This window comes from Mus caroli, unplaced genomic scaffold (genome assembly GCF_978045245.1).
Source record: "Mus caroli unplaced genomic scaffold, Mus_caroli_1 scaffold_8, whole genome shotgun sequence".
In the NCBI taxonomy this organism is placed as follows: domain Eukaryota; kingdom Metazoa; phylum Chordata; class Mammalia; order Rodentia; family Muridae; genus Mus; species Mus caroli.
The window spans coordinates 44,613,874-44,630,910 of record NW_028227263.1 but is presented as its reverse complement, the minus strand read 5'-3'; the positions used below and the strand labels follow the sequence as shown (position 1 = coordinate 44,630,910).

Sequence of the window (17,037 nt, the reverse complement as noted above, 5' to 3'; positions counted from 1 at the left end):
TCTACTCAGCTCACCAGGCTGTCTTACCTCCAACATCCTCATGGAGCATGAGTGCTCACGAGCCAGCCCCTCACTCAGGGCCTGACTTTCAACACATGAATAGAACTTAGGGACCAAAGCTGCCATCCCATCTATAAGTCAGAGTCACGCACATGCTGGGAAGAGCCACTACTTGGGCCCAATCTGCACCTGGATGCTCTTGGGTTCTAGTTATATACATCGGTGTCCAGCTGCCACCTACAAGGTAGGAATCCCAGCTGAAGGCCTAACAGAATATACTACTTGTTGAAGTCTCATATCCACTTGGACTGGACTACAGCTGCCCTCAGAACGGCTCAGTTTCTTAGATACCTGTTTCCAAAGGCATTCTCCTAACCTCTGGCCTCCACTTCTCAGCAGCCCCTCAAGTCCAAAAGCCAAAAAGCTTCCCAGAAAATGTTTTACATTTTCCTCTGTGCACCCCAGCTTCTTTGTCATCACCTTCCTTGCCTTTTATATCAAGGTACCAACATCAACTTGACTTGGAAGCTCATGTTTTCCTCTGTGCCACACAACACACAACCTAGTCCCTATTCTCAAAATGTTGTCTTGGGTTGGGCCCTGTACTTTTGAGGTCAAACCCAGAGCCATTTTCTTTCACTTATAACTGGGCACCCAATCCCAGCTTGCCTATTCCCCAGCACTGAGCTGACCTCTGATGCCTGGCTTAGCGTCATCCCATCCCTTGCAACTGGCTCAGACTGGGTGATCTGCTGCTCTCTGCCTCTAACAACAGTCAGAACAAGCATCCTGGGAACTCCCCTCCCTCAAAGGCCCTCTTCTGTCTTCTAAGCTCTGCATTAGGTAAGTGGTAAACTGGCTGCCAGAAGTCCCACTCCTGCCCCATTGTATAAAAATTGGCCCTGCCAAGGCTCTGGTGACCCTACACAATAGTGCCTTTGGGGGTCCACGTTGTCTAGGGCTGTGCTTTTTTTTTTTTTTTTGCTTTCATTTGTTGTGTATCTGCCTTGCTGAGGAGCCCTGCAGCTGGGCTCACACGGAGGCTGTCCTGCGCTGTGTTCATTCCTGTGACCAGCTCCCAAAAGCTTCTGGGTCCCCAAAAGAAGGAATGAGCATCCTAGTAGCCTAGTCAAAGCACGAGCACTTTCTAGGTCTGAACTTGTGGTAAGCAGGCAATGCCCAGAACCGCGGTGCCCTGGAACCCCAGCAGGCATAGGAGGGTGGGGCAGATCTAGAGGCTAGGTCAGGCTTCTCTGGAGTCTCCAAACTAGTGTTGCATGTGTGTTAGGGACTACCTAGAGGGGACAGAGCCTGGCACCCCATGGGTACCATGAGGATGGGCAGCCAGAGAAGTGCTACAGAATGAATTGATTTGATAAATGGCCATTTATTACCCTCACGAATTGGCTGAAACCAATTTCGGTCACATCAACCCCTGGTAAGTGCTGGGATATTGATTTGTGCAAAGTAATACAGTGAATTTATCAGTGTGATCCCCAGCTGCGGGGCTTCTAGCAAGAATGGCGCACAGTTACTGCCTTACAAATGGAGGAGCTAAAGCACCAGCCCACAAACCAGACCTCTATGGCTGCGCTCGGCTGTTAGGGTCACGTGACCCACCAGGCCAGCCTACATATCACAAAGGTATTGGAAAGTGAGTTTCTCCTTCCAGAACCCAGAGCTTGTCTTGGTCAAGTGATGAAAGATGTCAGTCCTAGCTGTCAGACTTCCTGGGAGCCAAGTACAAGTTCCACTCACCTCAAAAAGGCAGTCTGGCTAGCATGTGCAGAACTAGGCCTCCAGTCACAGCACTCCTAGATAGAAACGTGCACATTTCCTTGGTTCTGCCATCCTTCCTTTCACCCCATACAGTTCAGGTATCAAGTTCTGTCATTCTCTTCTGTGGTTCTCAAACCTGGTCTCTCTTCCTTTTCCTGTACATTATTTACTTACCTCACTGCTGCGAGAAAATATCTTACAAGAAGCAAATGTAAAGAAAAAAGGTTTTATTTGGACTCATAGTTCAAGAATATAATCCATAATAGCAGGGGATCTTGGTGACAGGACCTTCATGCACTTGGCAAAAGCGAGTAGTTAATGCTGGTATTAGCTCACTTCTTCCTTTTATTGAGTCTGAGACCCTTGCCCATGAAATGGTGCCATCCAGATGAGGTGGGTCTTCCCACTACAGTTAACCTAGTGTAGATGACCTCTCACACAGGCATGGCCAGAGCCTTGTCTCCTAGGTGAGTCTAGACCCTGTCGAGCTGACAGAACCAACCATCACATGCTGATACTGGCCATGCAGTGGCCTCCTTTCCTTCCCTTAGTGTTCCTGCTGGGGCAGTGATCTTTAGAAAACACAAGCTTAGGGCTGGAGAGATGGCTCAGTGTTTAAGAGCACTGGCTGCTCTTCCAGAGGTCCCCAGTTCAATTCCTGGCACCCCCTTGGCAGTTCACAACTGTCTGTAACTCCAGTTAGAGAGGATCTGACACCCTCACACAGATATACATGCAGGCAAAACACCAATGCACATAAATAAATCTTTAAAAAGAGAAAAGAAAGCACAAATCTAGTATTACTCCCTTGTTGAAGCCTTCGAACGGTCCTTATCCTAACATGGCATAAAGGACCTACTGCTGTGGTGGCTGCCAGCCTGCATTGCTGCCCCTGCTCGCTACACTCACACCAACCACAACAGCCTGCCTTTGCCTTCCTATCTGAGTCTGCCACTGCCACCCTATCAGCCTATAGTTCTTTAGGCCTTCCTGTAACATGGTTCGACCCCAGCCCTACCACTGCCTAACCCAGTTCATGGGGACTTTAGGTTCATTGTGAGAGGCCAGACATGTTTGTGTTATCCCCACTGAAGTAGTTTATAAAACTCACTTAGGTGCTATGGCCACTTGACCTCTGGTAGCTCACAGCATACTGAAAGGGAACTCTAGTGAGGTCATTAATTACATCATATTCCTTCACCTTTGATCTCCTGGGTGGGCAGTAGATGAGCCTGCACATGCCTGGGAGCTTCAGAACTGTGTCTTTGTAAGGACATGGGCCTCACAGACATTCCCCCAGGTTCCAGCAGATTCTCTGAATCCCCTGCCCTACCTCACACAACTCTCCTTCCACTGCACTTCCACAGCAGGGCCTGTCCACGTGCCCTTCCCAGAATAGCTTCCCATTCTTGGGCCCGTTCCCTGGGCTTCTTGTGAACACCACTCATTACATGAGTGGTTTGGTATCTGCTATGTTTGTGTGATTTTCTCTCAGAGATCAGGACCTACTCCTGTTCACTCTGTTTCCTAGGGTTGGGCCCCAGCTGTACAAAGGTTGAGTAAAGCTGTACAGAGGTAAATGAAGGCAGCCCTTTTTTCTTTTTTCTTTTCTCTCCTTTCCTTTTCTTTTCTTTATTTGTTTGCTGTGGGGGGCGGGGTTTATGATGTGTATGTTTTTGTTGTGGTTTGGTTGGTTGGTTTTGGTTTGGTATTGGTTTTTTTGTTTTTTGTTTTTTTTTTTTCAAAACAGAATTTCTCTGTGTAGCCCTGGCTGTCCTAGAACTCACTCTGTAGACCAGGCTGACCTTGATCTCACAGAGATCCACCTGTCTCTGTCTCCAGAGTGCTGGGATTAAAGGTGTTCACACCCACCATCTGGCTACAAGAGCTCATTTGACACTACTAGTTAATACAAGGTGACTTTCAACCTCAAGCATTGCTCCAAATGGCTGGTTCCCCTGGAGATGCCACAGCATTGAATAAGTTCCTCTCAAACAAGACCGTTAGAATTTACCAAGAGCCAGGCAGTGGTGGCACACGCCTTTAATCCCAGCACTAGGGAAGCAGAAGCAGGCAGATTTCTGAGTTCAAGGACAGCCTGGTCTACGGAGTTAGTTCCCAGGACAGCCAGGACTATACAGAGAATACAGAGAAACCCTGTCTCGAAAAAGAAAAAATCCCCCCCCAAAAAAAAGAACTTACCAGGAGGGGCTGTGGACAGGTGACTCAGCACTTAAGAGCACTGGTGACTCTTCCAGAGGTCCTGAGTTCAGATCTTAGCACCCACATTGGGTGGCTCACACTGCCTATAACTCCAGCTTCAAAGGTCTGACACCCTCATATGTCCTCCACCTTCTTGCATGCATGGCATGCACACATAAGTAAAAATAAATTTAAAAATTAAAGAACTTATCAGGAACTGTGAGCCAGGCTGCCCCTGGGCTTCAGCTGGATAGAAGCAGAGCTCTGGGTTGAGAGGAGGCAGTTCTTTTCCCTCTTTGCTTTTTCACATACCAAGGCCTTCCCAGAATGCCCTGTTACACCTTGTGCTTCAAGCATCCAGGTACTGCATACTCCCAGCACATCCACCCATCTGGAGCCCTCATCTTAATCAGTGCATGGCAAGTACACAGCAAGTGCTTGTTTGCAGAGAAGATGCAGAAGGTTCCCCAGTGGGCTCAGAAGAGACCAACAGCAGCCTTTCCCCAGAGGGGCAGAAACGACCTGCAGCACTGAGTCTCTTCCAGACACACTGTCCTCTGTAAAGGGGGATAAAAATCAGCCCTGCCTTTGTGCAACCCCAAGAAGACCAAGAATTAGAAGGAGCACTACCCAATTCATTCTATGAAGCCACAGTCACCAGTTACACTGTGTGTTCTCCCTTGGAGGTGGAACAGTTTCTGTCTAATCAGGAACACGTCACAATTTCCTTTCATAGAGGACTTCATAAGAGATTTTTTTTCTACTTATATCATGTTTAGTGTTCCAAATAGATTTTAAAAACTTGTAAAAAAAAAAAACCTACATATAATAATTTCTTAAGATTTGAAAAAAATGATAATGTAGTATTTCACTTTAAAAAAAATAATTAATTTAGTCAACAAACATTAAACCAGTGAGAGGCTAGCCTCAGGGATCGGTTAAAAAAGTTAGAGTGCCTAGTACCTGTAGCCTCCTGCCTCATATAAGGGCACAGGTAGAAGAAATCCCTTTATTGATTTCTCATGGCTGGTTCCTAGTTTCCTCCTGTGTGAAACAGAGGCATTGTATACCACTTGGCATTATTACATTGTTGAAGGAGATATTTAAAAAGCTGACACTGAACCAGGTAGTGGTGGCTCACACCTTTAATTCTAGCACTCAGGTGACAGAGGCGAGCTGATTTCTGAGTTCCGCCAGCCTGGGCTCCCCAAGAAACCCTGTCTTGAAAAACATTTTTAAAAAATGTAAATGTGAACAGACAGAAATGCGGACAGACAGACACTGAGTGCCATCATTGTTGCCACAGTGATTTCCATTACTTTCACCCCAATCATTGCCCTGTCTCCATGGGGAGCTGACAGTACATGAACCTCTGTCCATTTTAGAAGTAAAGAAACCAAGACTAAAAAGGAATAGGTATTTTACTTAACCAATGAGGAAGTGGCAGAAGACAAGACTCTAAGCAAGCCCCTCTTAAGGCATCATCTCCACCACACTGCTCTATAAGTGAATACGTAACCAGAGAACTGATAGGCTCGGGACATTATGATGGAATTGATCATGAAGACTTGCTACAGAGCCTTTTCCCCAGTGGTCTCGCAGTAACAGACGTGGCTAAGAGAAAGCATCTGGTGAGGGACTGCCGAGATGTGCGCTAGTGCAGCGTGTGGGAGCAGAAGAGCAGAGTTGGAACTTGCAGAGCTGGATCTGTGGGGGCGAGGTGCTGAGCTGCACTTGCAGAAGGCCCCTGACACTGGAGAGCCAAGGTCAGGAGTGAGGACAGGATTGGGGCTTCCAGAGCTGCCCTCCTTTGCCATGCTCCCGACACAATGTAGGCTCAGGGGTCAGCCACAGTGGGATTAAAGCCCTGCTTTTCTGGCTGTTCCTGTGGACCTGAGCAGGTTTTCTAATGTCTACGTACATATTCTCATCTATAAAACAGGCATCAAGTTCCCTGCCCATCTTGACTTATATAACTATAATTATAACCATATTATAATTATATAATGAGGCAATGTGATGTTACTGATACAGAGATTCTTTATAAAGTGCTAGTAAAGTAAGTTGCACATTTGCTGAGCCACAGTAAGAGCATCAGAACTTATAGCCACATGCATGTGGGCCCCCTCCAGCCTCCATCTGGCCTAACCTTTACCCTGGACTGACAGGACTCTCCAGGCTCCCCAGCCTCAGTCTTCAGCCCTGACCAGCCACACACCCTGGGGCTCGCCTTCCCCAGGTTTTCCTAGCTGCCTTCATTTTTCATTCTGTCGGACTCCATCTGCTTGGCCGTTTTTCTCTTCAGATATTATTAGAAATATCCAGAGTTATAATTGTTTAATGGTTGGCATTTCGCCTGTTTCACAGGGACCCCAGAGCAGGCCAACCCCAGACTCCTGCCCTGGGTCTGGCAGAATTGACCAGGGACAGCTGTGCAGTGGAGTCTGCCTGGCATTATAAAGAGCTCTTTCCCAGGTGCATTATTAGAAAGGAAGGGGAAAGATGGCCCCAGGCGTAATTCAATTCCACATTCTCCATGGTGTTTTTTTGTGCTGCACAGCCCAGCTATGTGCAGCTCTCAATGGGCTAGGACACTACCCTAAAAGAACAGCCAAGAGCAGAACCTCAAAAACACGATACTCTGCCTGAGGGGCCATTCCACCTGTCCGAGTGATGCTGGCTTCGTCTGCCTTTCCAGATATTCAAAGCCTAAGCCTGCTTCAGGCTTCCTCTGTTCTCAACATAGATTTTCATCTCTTTGGAAGAATATGGCTCTTCTCGGCTGAGCCTCTGTTAGCCCTGCCTGTACACATACACACTTGTTTACACATAGCAACCACCAAGTCTTACTTTCTGCCAAAATTTACTACTTGTACCTGTTCCCAAATACTCTCTCCCTAACTCCTTGTTTCCATTGGCAAACAGGCTTGGAGTTTCCTCCTTTACCCTATGTTCAGGCCCATGAGGTGTCTGACTGAGTAACCCTCCTAACCAGCCCTTTCAGAGAACCCCAGCTGGCTAGTTAGAGAAGATCCAGATTCAGCCCAGGAGAGAATCAGCCATTTCCCCGAGCTCTTCTTAGGGAGCAACTCCTGGCAGCACAGGTGGCTGCTCTGTTCTTGAGCTTGCACTGTTTCCATCTGCTTCTAAAAGGTGAGGAAGAAGGCAGGCATGGGGTGGCCCAGGCTCAGCCTGCTCCTACCTATCCCTTATGTTAGTTCTTCTCCCCACCACTTTGGGCCTGCCACCTCTCCAGATTGTCAGCCCTGTGATCTGTCATCAGTCCTGTGGCTGCTTTGAAGCCCAACAGCATAACATTTGGGAGCTTGCCTCCTCCAGATTGGCAGGCGATCCCTAGGACTGTTGACTCCTTCTCCATTAAGTTTGTTTCCAGGCCTTGTCCTCTGACATATATCCTTCTTACTGTCCTGTGACACTCTGGGGACCAGACCAGACACACTGTTCCATTTGCAAACAGACCCTGACATTGCACAGTGCTCTGTCCTCTTCCTGCTCCTAACCACTGTGTTTCCATTAGTGCCACCCAAATTGGCACTCTCTTCTTTAAAGCGGCTGTATGGGGCTGGGGGGCTGGTTGGTTGGTTTGGGGGGTTGTTTGCTTGTTTTGTGTTTTGTAAAAGTAAGTTTTGAGAAAGAAGCAACTCTTACATACCATCTACCATGTACGTAACTTAACAAGTCTCTATCTGTTGCCTGTTGCCTGTCCCAGATGATGGACTTACAAATACTTTTCCTTCAGTGTTTCTGTGGGTCTTAAATACATTGTTAGTGACTTCTAGTTATACCTAGTATCCCGGGAGTCCAATGTGTGACTCTTCTCATGATTCTGCCTCATGCACTCCATAGCTGAGACTGGATATCTTCACCTTCATGCATAGCCCTTGACCACTTACTTTGTAAAGAAGAGCCTCAGGACAGCTAGTACAGATCTGCCCTCACCTCACCCCAAGCCCTCCAGAAGTCATAGAGGAGATAGAGCCCAGGCTGTACACTGCCCATGATGGGCTTCCAGAAAATGCTCTTGGCTCTGTTCTACTTCTTTTTTTTTTTTTTTTTTGGTTTGGTTTTTGGTTTTTCGAGACAGGGTTTCTCTGTATAGCCCTGGCTGTCCTGGAACTCACTCTGTAGCCCAGGCTGGCCTCGAACTCAGAAATCCATCTGCCTCTGCCTCCCGAGTGCTGGGATTAAAGGCGTGCGCCACCACGCCCAGCTTCTGTTCTACTTCTTAAACCACACATCAGAACAGACCTTGGTTTCCCCAAATGGGAACGAGTACACCTCTTACACCTCCCTGGGTCCCTGGGTATCATGGTATCATTCTCTACTAGTTTCCCAGGTGAGTAGAGGGGTGATCAGTGAGAGTTAACATCCCTCTCAGATTCTCCTTCACCAGTCCCCCACCCCCCTCACCTCCATTCACCATCCACCCGCCTTTTGGTTTCCCTGGCAACGCTGAGTGCTCATCCTGGAAAACTTTATCCGAAATCTGCTCTGGGCAGCTTTCCAAATCCATGCTAACCTGATTAGGTGTCTCTAGGGGCCTTGCCAGCTAATCAGATTAGGCAGCACTAATGGTAGTGAGGACTTTGAGTGGGCGCAGAGCAGTAAAACATATTGTATACTTAGTGATAATTATCCTGCCTTTTGTGTCATTGATTTATCTGTCTCCCTCCCCATCCCATGTTGTGTGTTTGGCTGTAGCGATCCGGAGGAAGGAGAATGGCTGGTACGATGAGGAGCACCCTCTAGTCTTCCTCTTCTTGGGATCGTCTGGAATAGGTAATCATGGGCAGATCAGCCACTGGGGAAGCCTCTGGCCTGATCCTGACAGCTCCAGGAACAGCTGCCCTAGATCACAGAGTCACTAAGAAATTAGACCTTAGCTTCTTAGTCATGTCCCGTGTTACCCCTGTGCATCCCATAGGCTCACCTCTGGGGAAAGAACCACCTTCACTGCCTAGCACACCAGCCGTACTCAGGCAGCTACCTTCATAGACTCGGGAAAACTCCTGAGCACTGGGCAGTAAGGGGCACGGATACCTTTCTACTCAGTCAGGCTATATCAGCTGAGGTGTCCTCTGCCTTCTACCACCCCTGTCTCCTTCCATGGTCTTGATAGGTCTTTCATGATATAGCCACTACCTCTTTACCTCCCAGCACCTTTATGGACCTGAGAAAGAAGCTCTGTGTACCACATAGTAGCTTTACCATCATTCCAGATGGCCCTTCCAACAAACTACCACTTTGGAGTTGTTCTCTTTGTCACAAGATCTGTGGAACCAGTGGCAAGTCCTCTGTCTTTTAGCCTTTTCCTGGCCTGAGGTTCCAGCGCTGTGAGTGTTTAAGAGGGATGCAGGGAATGAGGCAGGAAGTGGAGGCACTCCTAGAAGAGATGAAGTTTGTGCTAAATTTCAAAGGATGAGTTGGGTTACGAGTCCTACTGCCTGCCTCCACTCCTAGAGTGCTGCTTCAGAGAAAGCCCTTGGCTTCATCACAGGGAAACTGGAAGTGCACTGATTGTTGTTTCAGCTTCACCTTAGAAAAGTTTCTGGACCTCAGCTTCCTGTCCATAAAGGGAGTGCTCGTCAGTGTCCATACATCCCAGTGTTGTTTTAATTGTTTTGAGACAAGGTCTCTTTACATAGCCCTGACTGTTATGGAACTCACTATGTAAATCCTCCTGCCTCTGCCTCCCAGTTGCTGGGATCAAAGGTGGGCACCACCATAGCTGTCCCTAGTGTCCTTTTACTCCACAGATTGTCAACTGGTCTGACCCAACTCATCTACCTTATTCCTAGGGAAAACCGAGCTGGCCAAGCAGACAGCAAAGTATATGCACAAAGATGCCAAAAAGGTAAGGAATTAGGACCAGGGTCTAGTCTGTAAGCCATTCATGCTTGTCCTGAAACCTAAGCAGCAGACGATCAAAAGCTGGGCCCTGGCCCCAGAAGCAGACCTCTGCTCTAGCCAGAGATTGCTCTAAGAATTAACTTTTTCATGCCTCAGTTTCTTCAGCTGTGAAATAGCAATGATCATCTTTAGCCTGCCTGAGTCAGGGCTCTTGGGAGAACTAGATGCCAGTGTGGTAGGGCTGCACTACCTGGAACCGCTGGCTTCTGGAGAAACAAGCAGGCATGGTGTCAGCTGCTTCCCCACCGAGCATATGTCCTCAACTAGGCTTCCACTCTGCCTCTAACCAGAGCCCAGAGCCTTGCAGTCTCCCCAGCTATGTTTATCCACACCTGCTTTTAAAGGCCTTGGATGACAGGAGATGCTTTTGAGAAAGCAATCCTTGGTGACACTACAAAATACTCAGTTAAAACTAAGTAAGTTCCCCCATTTGCCCCTAGAGGTTGCCTAAGACTCTAGTGTGCTTGCCTGGTTTCATGGCCACCTCCCCGCTTCCCCACCCCTAAACCCAGAGACATGGAAGGGCTGCTTAGGCCCTGCCAGCTAAATAGCCCAGGAGCAGAGTCCTGAACTCCCGTCCCTTTGTAGCCTCCTGTTCCCTTGCCACCTCCCTGAGGATCCTTGGATCCATAGAAGCAGAGTAGCCCAGGTTGCCTGAGCCCTGCTGTGGAGCAACTGGCAGAAAACTCTAATCTTACCTGTCTCTGCCAGCAGCTGTGTGCAACCTCTACCCGACCCACTGCAGACCCACTAGACAGGCAGGCAAGCAGACAAGAAGAAGTGTGGCATGCTAATGTGCTCCAACCAAAATAGCAGCTTTAGACAATTCATCAGGTTGGCAGCGATTGAAACAATTAGCACTCTGGAAAAGGCCATAAACTAGCAAGACTATTAGGAAAGATGCAGTTACGGGCAGGAACCACCTGATTAGGGATGAAGAATTCTGAGTGGTTTAATTTTAATACTGTCAGAAAGGTTAATATTTAATTACAAATTATAATCTCCTTATCCATGCTGTCTTAATATATCTTCATACACAGTGGATGTGGGAGGAGAGTCTCTGCTGTAGAAAGACTGTTGATGCAGGCACCTTTTAGTTGGTTCATCTAAATGGGGACAGAAACCCAACCACCACCACCACAAGGTGTCTCAAGGGTGGGATGGAGATCAGTACACAGCTCCCCAAGACAAGCAGCACCCACTCCTTCCTGCATCTGCTGTGTGGCAGTGTGCTATGGGGCCCCAAGCCCTTGTCTGGAGTTCCATTTCTGTTTTTTCCTGGCCCTAAAGTGGTCCTTCCCCACAAAAATCAGCTTTCCTGCCTCAGGGAAGAGCTCTCCAGTCCCTTTCCTGATGTTGTGAGCATTGGCTTACTCAGGCTCCCACACACTGTCATAGACACTATCTCTCCTTAACCTATCCCAGCAGTGCCCACCTGCTGTATGCTCTTCCTTGATCCTATGAGAAACAGTGCTGACTTCATCTGCTTTTTAGTTGAGAGAGCTGAAGCCCTAGAGTCGCAGGAGGCTTGCCCAAGGTCATTTGTTAGGAGGAGGCATGAGCCCAGAGTCTAGCCTTCCACTTTTCTCTCAGTACCATTATTCTCATCTGCTCTAGGGGTGAGATTAGAAACATGTTGACTCGTCTGTTTCACAGAGGAAGATGAGATGCATAACTGGCCCCCAGAAAACACTTACTTACTGAATCATGTGTGATTCTTCTATAAAGCCCCTTATCGGTCCCATCCCCTGGACCAACCATTATAGAGAATGTTTCCATAGACATTGCCTAGCCATGGGACACTCATGGTTGAAGCAAGCCATCAGAATCCAAGAGAACCTTGACGAGCCAGTGTTCCTGACACCTCCAGGACAGTCAGTAAAGTGCAGAAAGTATCAGGTGTGAGTCCAGTATCACGCAGGCTCATCCCAAGTGGGAACTTCGTTCCTGTGCCTCCCAAGGGGGCCCATGAGATAAACTGAGCACTGGCCTGGGAGTCGGGGCCCGTTTGGGTCTGCCTCTCTGACCCTTGATCACCGTTGTGAAGAGACACTGATGCTCACCGCCTCACAAGGCATTATGGCTATTCGCACAGTTTCCTCCCAGACCCATTTGTGAACTTCCTAGGTTTCTTCCCCTCAGCTTCTGTACTGTTCCCCCAACTGGACAGCCTCGCTAACTCTCATCAGGGTTAGTAATCCTTGAGAAAGAACCTTTTGTCCTGTGACATCATCATAAGGCCAGGTTCTGGAGCCCAAAAGATTTTCAAGTTTTAGTGGCACTATAATGTGGAGAGCCGCAATCGCCATTACAAGATGGCACCGGTTTCCGCTGTGCCCGTGTAATTTAATTAGTAAACAAGCAATGAGCGCATGTGCAAGAGTGTGTTCCCGTGCTGAGAGAGCAGCCAATCAGGTGTGGATATGCCGCACTGAGGTGTATATAAGCAGCACCTTTTTGGGACTTGGTGTCTTCCTCTTCATGGTGAAGCTAGCATAATAAAGAATTGCTGCAGAAGGATCCGGTTGTTCGTGTGTGTGTGTGTGTGTGTGTGTGTGTGTTCTTGCTGGCGAGACAATAGCATGCGAGAAGTGGTGCTGAAACCCGGGAATCAAGACTATGGTGGCAGATTAAGAGCAATTATTTGAGTCTCCTTCTGTGTGAAATTGACTGAGACTGTTTTCATCCATTTTCTAAAGAGTAGGTTCTATAATGCTTCTCTCCCGTTGGATTACTAAGACAATGGTATAAAATGGTAAACTCCGTTACTCCTAGTATTACATATTACCCATAATGCACACTCAGACATGTTGGATGTGACCATAGTTTCTGTTTTCTCTTTGTATATATCCAAATTAAAGTCATATGAAACCAAAAAGATTCCAACCAAGAATATCAAGCCCAAAAACTTGTTCAAGCTGCTTAACAAGACTCTAGAATAGACTCTAGAAAAACTGGGGTGAGGTCACTTGTCATAAGAAAGCACCACTCTATACCCTCTGGGTCCTATGACAGTCCCTTCTGAGTACAAAACTGTGAACCTTTCAAATGAAGACTACTGAGAACCTAGCTATTGACAGGGAAAATGAAAGGCAGTACTTGTCATGACCAAAAACTTATCAGCAAAGCCTTGAACAAGATACTGCAGTGTGTGGTTGGTTTCTTCATCTCCGGCTTACCACAGGCTGTGCTCACTCTATGCCATTTAATAGCTTCCTCAGAACATTGCAAGGCATGTTCTAAACACAGCAGATGTCCACTATTACCGGACATGTGTCTGTGACTCTTCCAGATTTTTGCTACCTCTGAGCTTTCCCAGAGTTGTCCTGTTCCTTTCCAGAAACTTCTCTAAATGAGCTGCTGAGAGACTCTTGGAAGTGCTGCTTATGCCCACTAACTGAGAGCACCATTGCCTACCATACAGCCTTGCTAACAGCCTTTCTAATGTCTTTCCTACCTATTGTCTTAAGTCTTTCTTCAGACCAAGAGCCTGGTGTTGCACAGAGAGATCCTGGCTTGAGGGCTAAAGCCACACAGTCAGTGGAAGAACTGGGTCCTGTCACTTGGCTCCTGGGCTAACTCATCCCTCCAGCCTGTACCTGTGCAATGACAGGGCAGACAACACAGTCTCCTTCATTGTGTAGCTACCTGAAATGTAGCCTGGCTAGAATTCATCTGTGGGTGCCTCTTTCTGAATGGCTGGTACCGTGTCAGCCTCACCTATTGGGAGCAGCAGTGCTTATGCATACCACCAGAACTCAGTAAGGAGAGAAAAGCAGAAATTTTTGTTAGCCACGATGCCCTCACAGCTTCAGGAATCCATGACCAAGAAGGGCTTCTCTGTCAGTGTTAAATCACACACTCCAGTTCCTCTTTCCCTGGCACTAACTGTGCCCTTCTCCCTAAGGGGCTTTCTGGGCAATCATCCGCATGACCATGGTAGAAAAAGAAGACCTATAGGCTCATCATAGATGCCTTCTAAGAAAAATGTAAAATAATAGCTGTGTACTAGCTATAAAGAAGAGTCAAGGGGACATAGGCCTGCCATAGCCTTGCACAGCTGAGGAGCACTGTGGAGACCCACCCTTCATGTCCTCACCATCCCTACTGGTGGTGCTGACCTTGGCCATGCCTACCTGCTCCTCTCAAACTGCCAAGCTGCCACTTCTTGAGGACAAAGGCTTCAGTGCTGGGCACACATGGAACCCTCTGGGAATGGGGGTAGGGTAGGAGCTGTAGATAATGTGATAGCAAGACCTGTAGAAGCTGCCAGGAGAAAGAGACATTCGGAATGTTTTCATGAGGGCAGAGGTGTGATTTGACCTTATTAAGGTAGAAAATAAAAGTGTCCTATGGGAAAGTGGGTGAGAGAAGGCCAAGACTAGGGAGAATGTGGAGTTTGATAATGTGGCGCATCTGAAGGCCTAGGATAGTTGAGGGGTCTGGCCTGGGCCCTTTCCCTGCTTCCTGTCTCATACTGACAAACTTTATTTCCATTCAGGGCTTCATCCGGCTCGACATGTCTGAGTTCCAGGAGCGACATGAGGTGAGATAGTCTTCGGGGAAGTGTGTCTCAAAGGGCCTGAATCATCACTACTTAGGGTTTTGTATGTCTTGTCACTTGAACCTTTGGCTTCCAATAATTCTTCAGCAGCCCTGGGATCTGTCCTGAGGGCAGAGAGGGGTGTAGATACACAATAGGATCACAACTATATGTTCTGCACAACATTTCCGAAGAAACTGATCCATCTGCTCTCCCATAGTGGCAGGATCCCTGACTATTCGTGATGAGACTGGCCCTCTTAGTAACTGTGTACAGCTATCTTTCCCACACTGGCCCCATATTATAGGCTAAAAACACAAACAGACATTTTTTTTTTATATTTTTTATTAGATATTTTCTTTATATACATTTCAAATACTATCCCAAAAGTTCCCTATACCCTCCCTCCGCCCTGCTCCCCTACCCACCCACTCCCGCTTCTTGGCCCTGGCATTCCCCTGTACTGGGGCATATAAAGACAAACAGACATTTCTAACATGTTCTTGCCTTCCACCAGGTAGCCAAGTTTATCGGTTCTCCACCAGGCTACATCGGCCATGAAGAAGGTGGCCAGCTGACCAAGAAACTGAAACAGTGCCCAAATGCAGTAGTCCTCTTTGATGAGGTGGACAAGGCCCATCCAGATGTGCTCACCATCATGCTGCAGCTGTTTGATGAGGTGAGTAAGAGCAGGCAGGCCCTTGAAAGGAAAGCAGCTAGACTTGCTGGCCTTGTAGGCCCATGTAGAGGTGCAGCGGGGCAGGCAAGGAGGGAGACAAGAACTTAGTTCTAACCCTGCTCCTAACTGGCTTTTTACCCTTAGCAAGCCCATCTCTAGACATCAAAGGCCTCCAGGAACAAAGGACATATCATTTTATGTATATGGTGTTTGGCCTGCATGTGTATACCATGTGTGTGGTGCCCACAGAGACCAGAAGAGATCATCAGATCCCTCAGGGTTGGAATTATAGATGGTAACTACCATGTGGGTGCTAGAAATTAAACCTAGGTCCTCTGGACAAGCAGCCAGTGCCCTTAAGTGCAAGCACTACTGATCTGCACTAACTTGTTTTAAATGGAAACCATATCATTACTGATGAAATGGTATTACTGCGGTTCATAATGCCCATCTCCTGACAAATTGGGCAGTCCCTCCACTGGTCAAGGTGGGCTGCAGATGACAACTCACTTTTCTCTGTCCATTTAATATCTACCTCCAGTAAAGATTTAACAGAAGGGGCTGGAGAGATAGCTCAGCAGTTAAGGGCACTGGCTGCTCTTCTAGAAGACCCAGGTTCAATTCCCAGCACCCACAAGGCAGCTCACAGCTGTCTGTAACTCCAAGGTCTGACATACATGCAGGCAAAATACCAATGCTCATAAAATCAAAAAAAAAAAAGATTTAACCAGACAGCATTGCTGGTCACTGTGATAATCAAGAAGAAGGGAAAGTGCCACAGTTCAGAGAAGGTATAAATGATAACTGCACAGCTGCAGAGCTTCAGGGTAGAACACAGGATCTGAGTGTGGATGCATGTGGTCCCAGAGCCAGCTCTCCTCTATACCTTGTCTCCTTGAACCTGAGGTACTTAGCCTCAAGCAGAGGATAGCCTCTGCCTGGCGTGGGGTCGCTACCCTGCCACAAGAATGTGAGAACCAAGGACTGAGTGGAGATGAGGACCTCTTCGCTAAGAGTTGTACTAGCTGCGCCAGGTACCAGGTGGGGTTTGGCGAACTTTTGTCTTTGTCTCCTCCAGTTTTGGGAAATTGAGGACTTGCTTTGCTTCCTATGTCACATGAGGCATGGGGAGAGGCTCTCCCAGAGCAAATAAAAATGTAGATGCCAAGTGACAGGATTCAAATGTCCCCACCAACTGCAAGCCTCCCAGCAGGCCCAGTGTTTTTTGCCTTTTCCCCAGTTAGCTGCCATCTTCCCAGTTAGCTGACTTGCAAAAGGAAAGGCCTGTCCTCCAGAGCTCCCATTCAGTCATGCATGTGTTCTAAGCCTCCCTCTCAGGGCCACTTGGGGAGATGCAGGTGCTCGGCTGTGAACCACACCCACCCCTACCTACCTAGGAAGCAGGTAGAAGCACAGAGAGATAAGAACTGGAGGTTTTGCACTTTGTGCACACCATTCTAAGAAACGTATGTGTCAATTCATCCCATCCTCAGAGGAACACTGAGTTAAAGGTGCTTAAACTACAGACCAGTCCAAAGCTTACAGGGGCATCTAGGGCCAGAGGAGGCCAGTCTGCAGGGAAGCACTCGAGGGAGAGCTCTGCTTAGGGAGGTGAGCTGGCAGCCTGTTTGGCCTGTGGCCTTCCCACAGATTACTGTGGTGTCCCCCTTGGCCCCGAAAAAAGTAAAGCTGCTGCTGACAACCTGTCCACTGGAGCACGCCAGTGGCCTCCCTGTCCTGCCACACCATTCCACTGGAGACCTCTAGGAAGCTGATGCTAATTCCTTCCTGCAGCACACAGCCCAGTCTGCTAGTCTGTGAAGCTCTTGATCCCACTGACCAAAGGTGCAGTCTGAGTTTACTCAGATTTAAGCACACATGCTTATTAAGGATGGGCTCTGGA

The 17,037-nt window shown here is 47.9% G+C and overlaps 1 protein-coding gene across 2 annotated transcripts in view; it reads left to right on the top strand.

The window, feature by feature from the left end:
- Clpb (ClpB family mitochondrial disaggregase) overlaps nt 1–17,037 on the top strand; it is a 124,847-nt gene that overhangs the window by 101,188 nt on the left and 6,622 nt on the right. For both annotated transcript variants that reach the window (XM_021166915.2, XM_021166917.3), the window contains 4 exons: nt 8,704–8,781; nt 9,801–9,856; nt 14,414–14,458; nt 14,973–15,134. In XM_021166915.2, the coding sequence (XP_021022574.1) occupies nt 8,704–8,781; nt 9,801–9,856; nt 14,414–14,458; nt 14,973–15,134 (341 nt within the window). The remainder of the gene's footprint in view (nt 1–8,703; nt 8,782–9,800; nt 9,857–14,413; nt 14,459–14,972; nt 15,135–17,037) is intronic.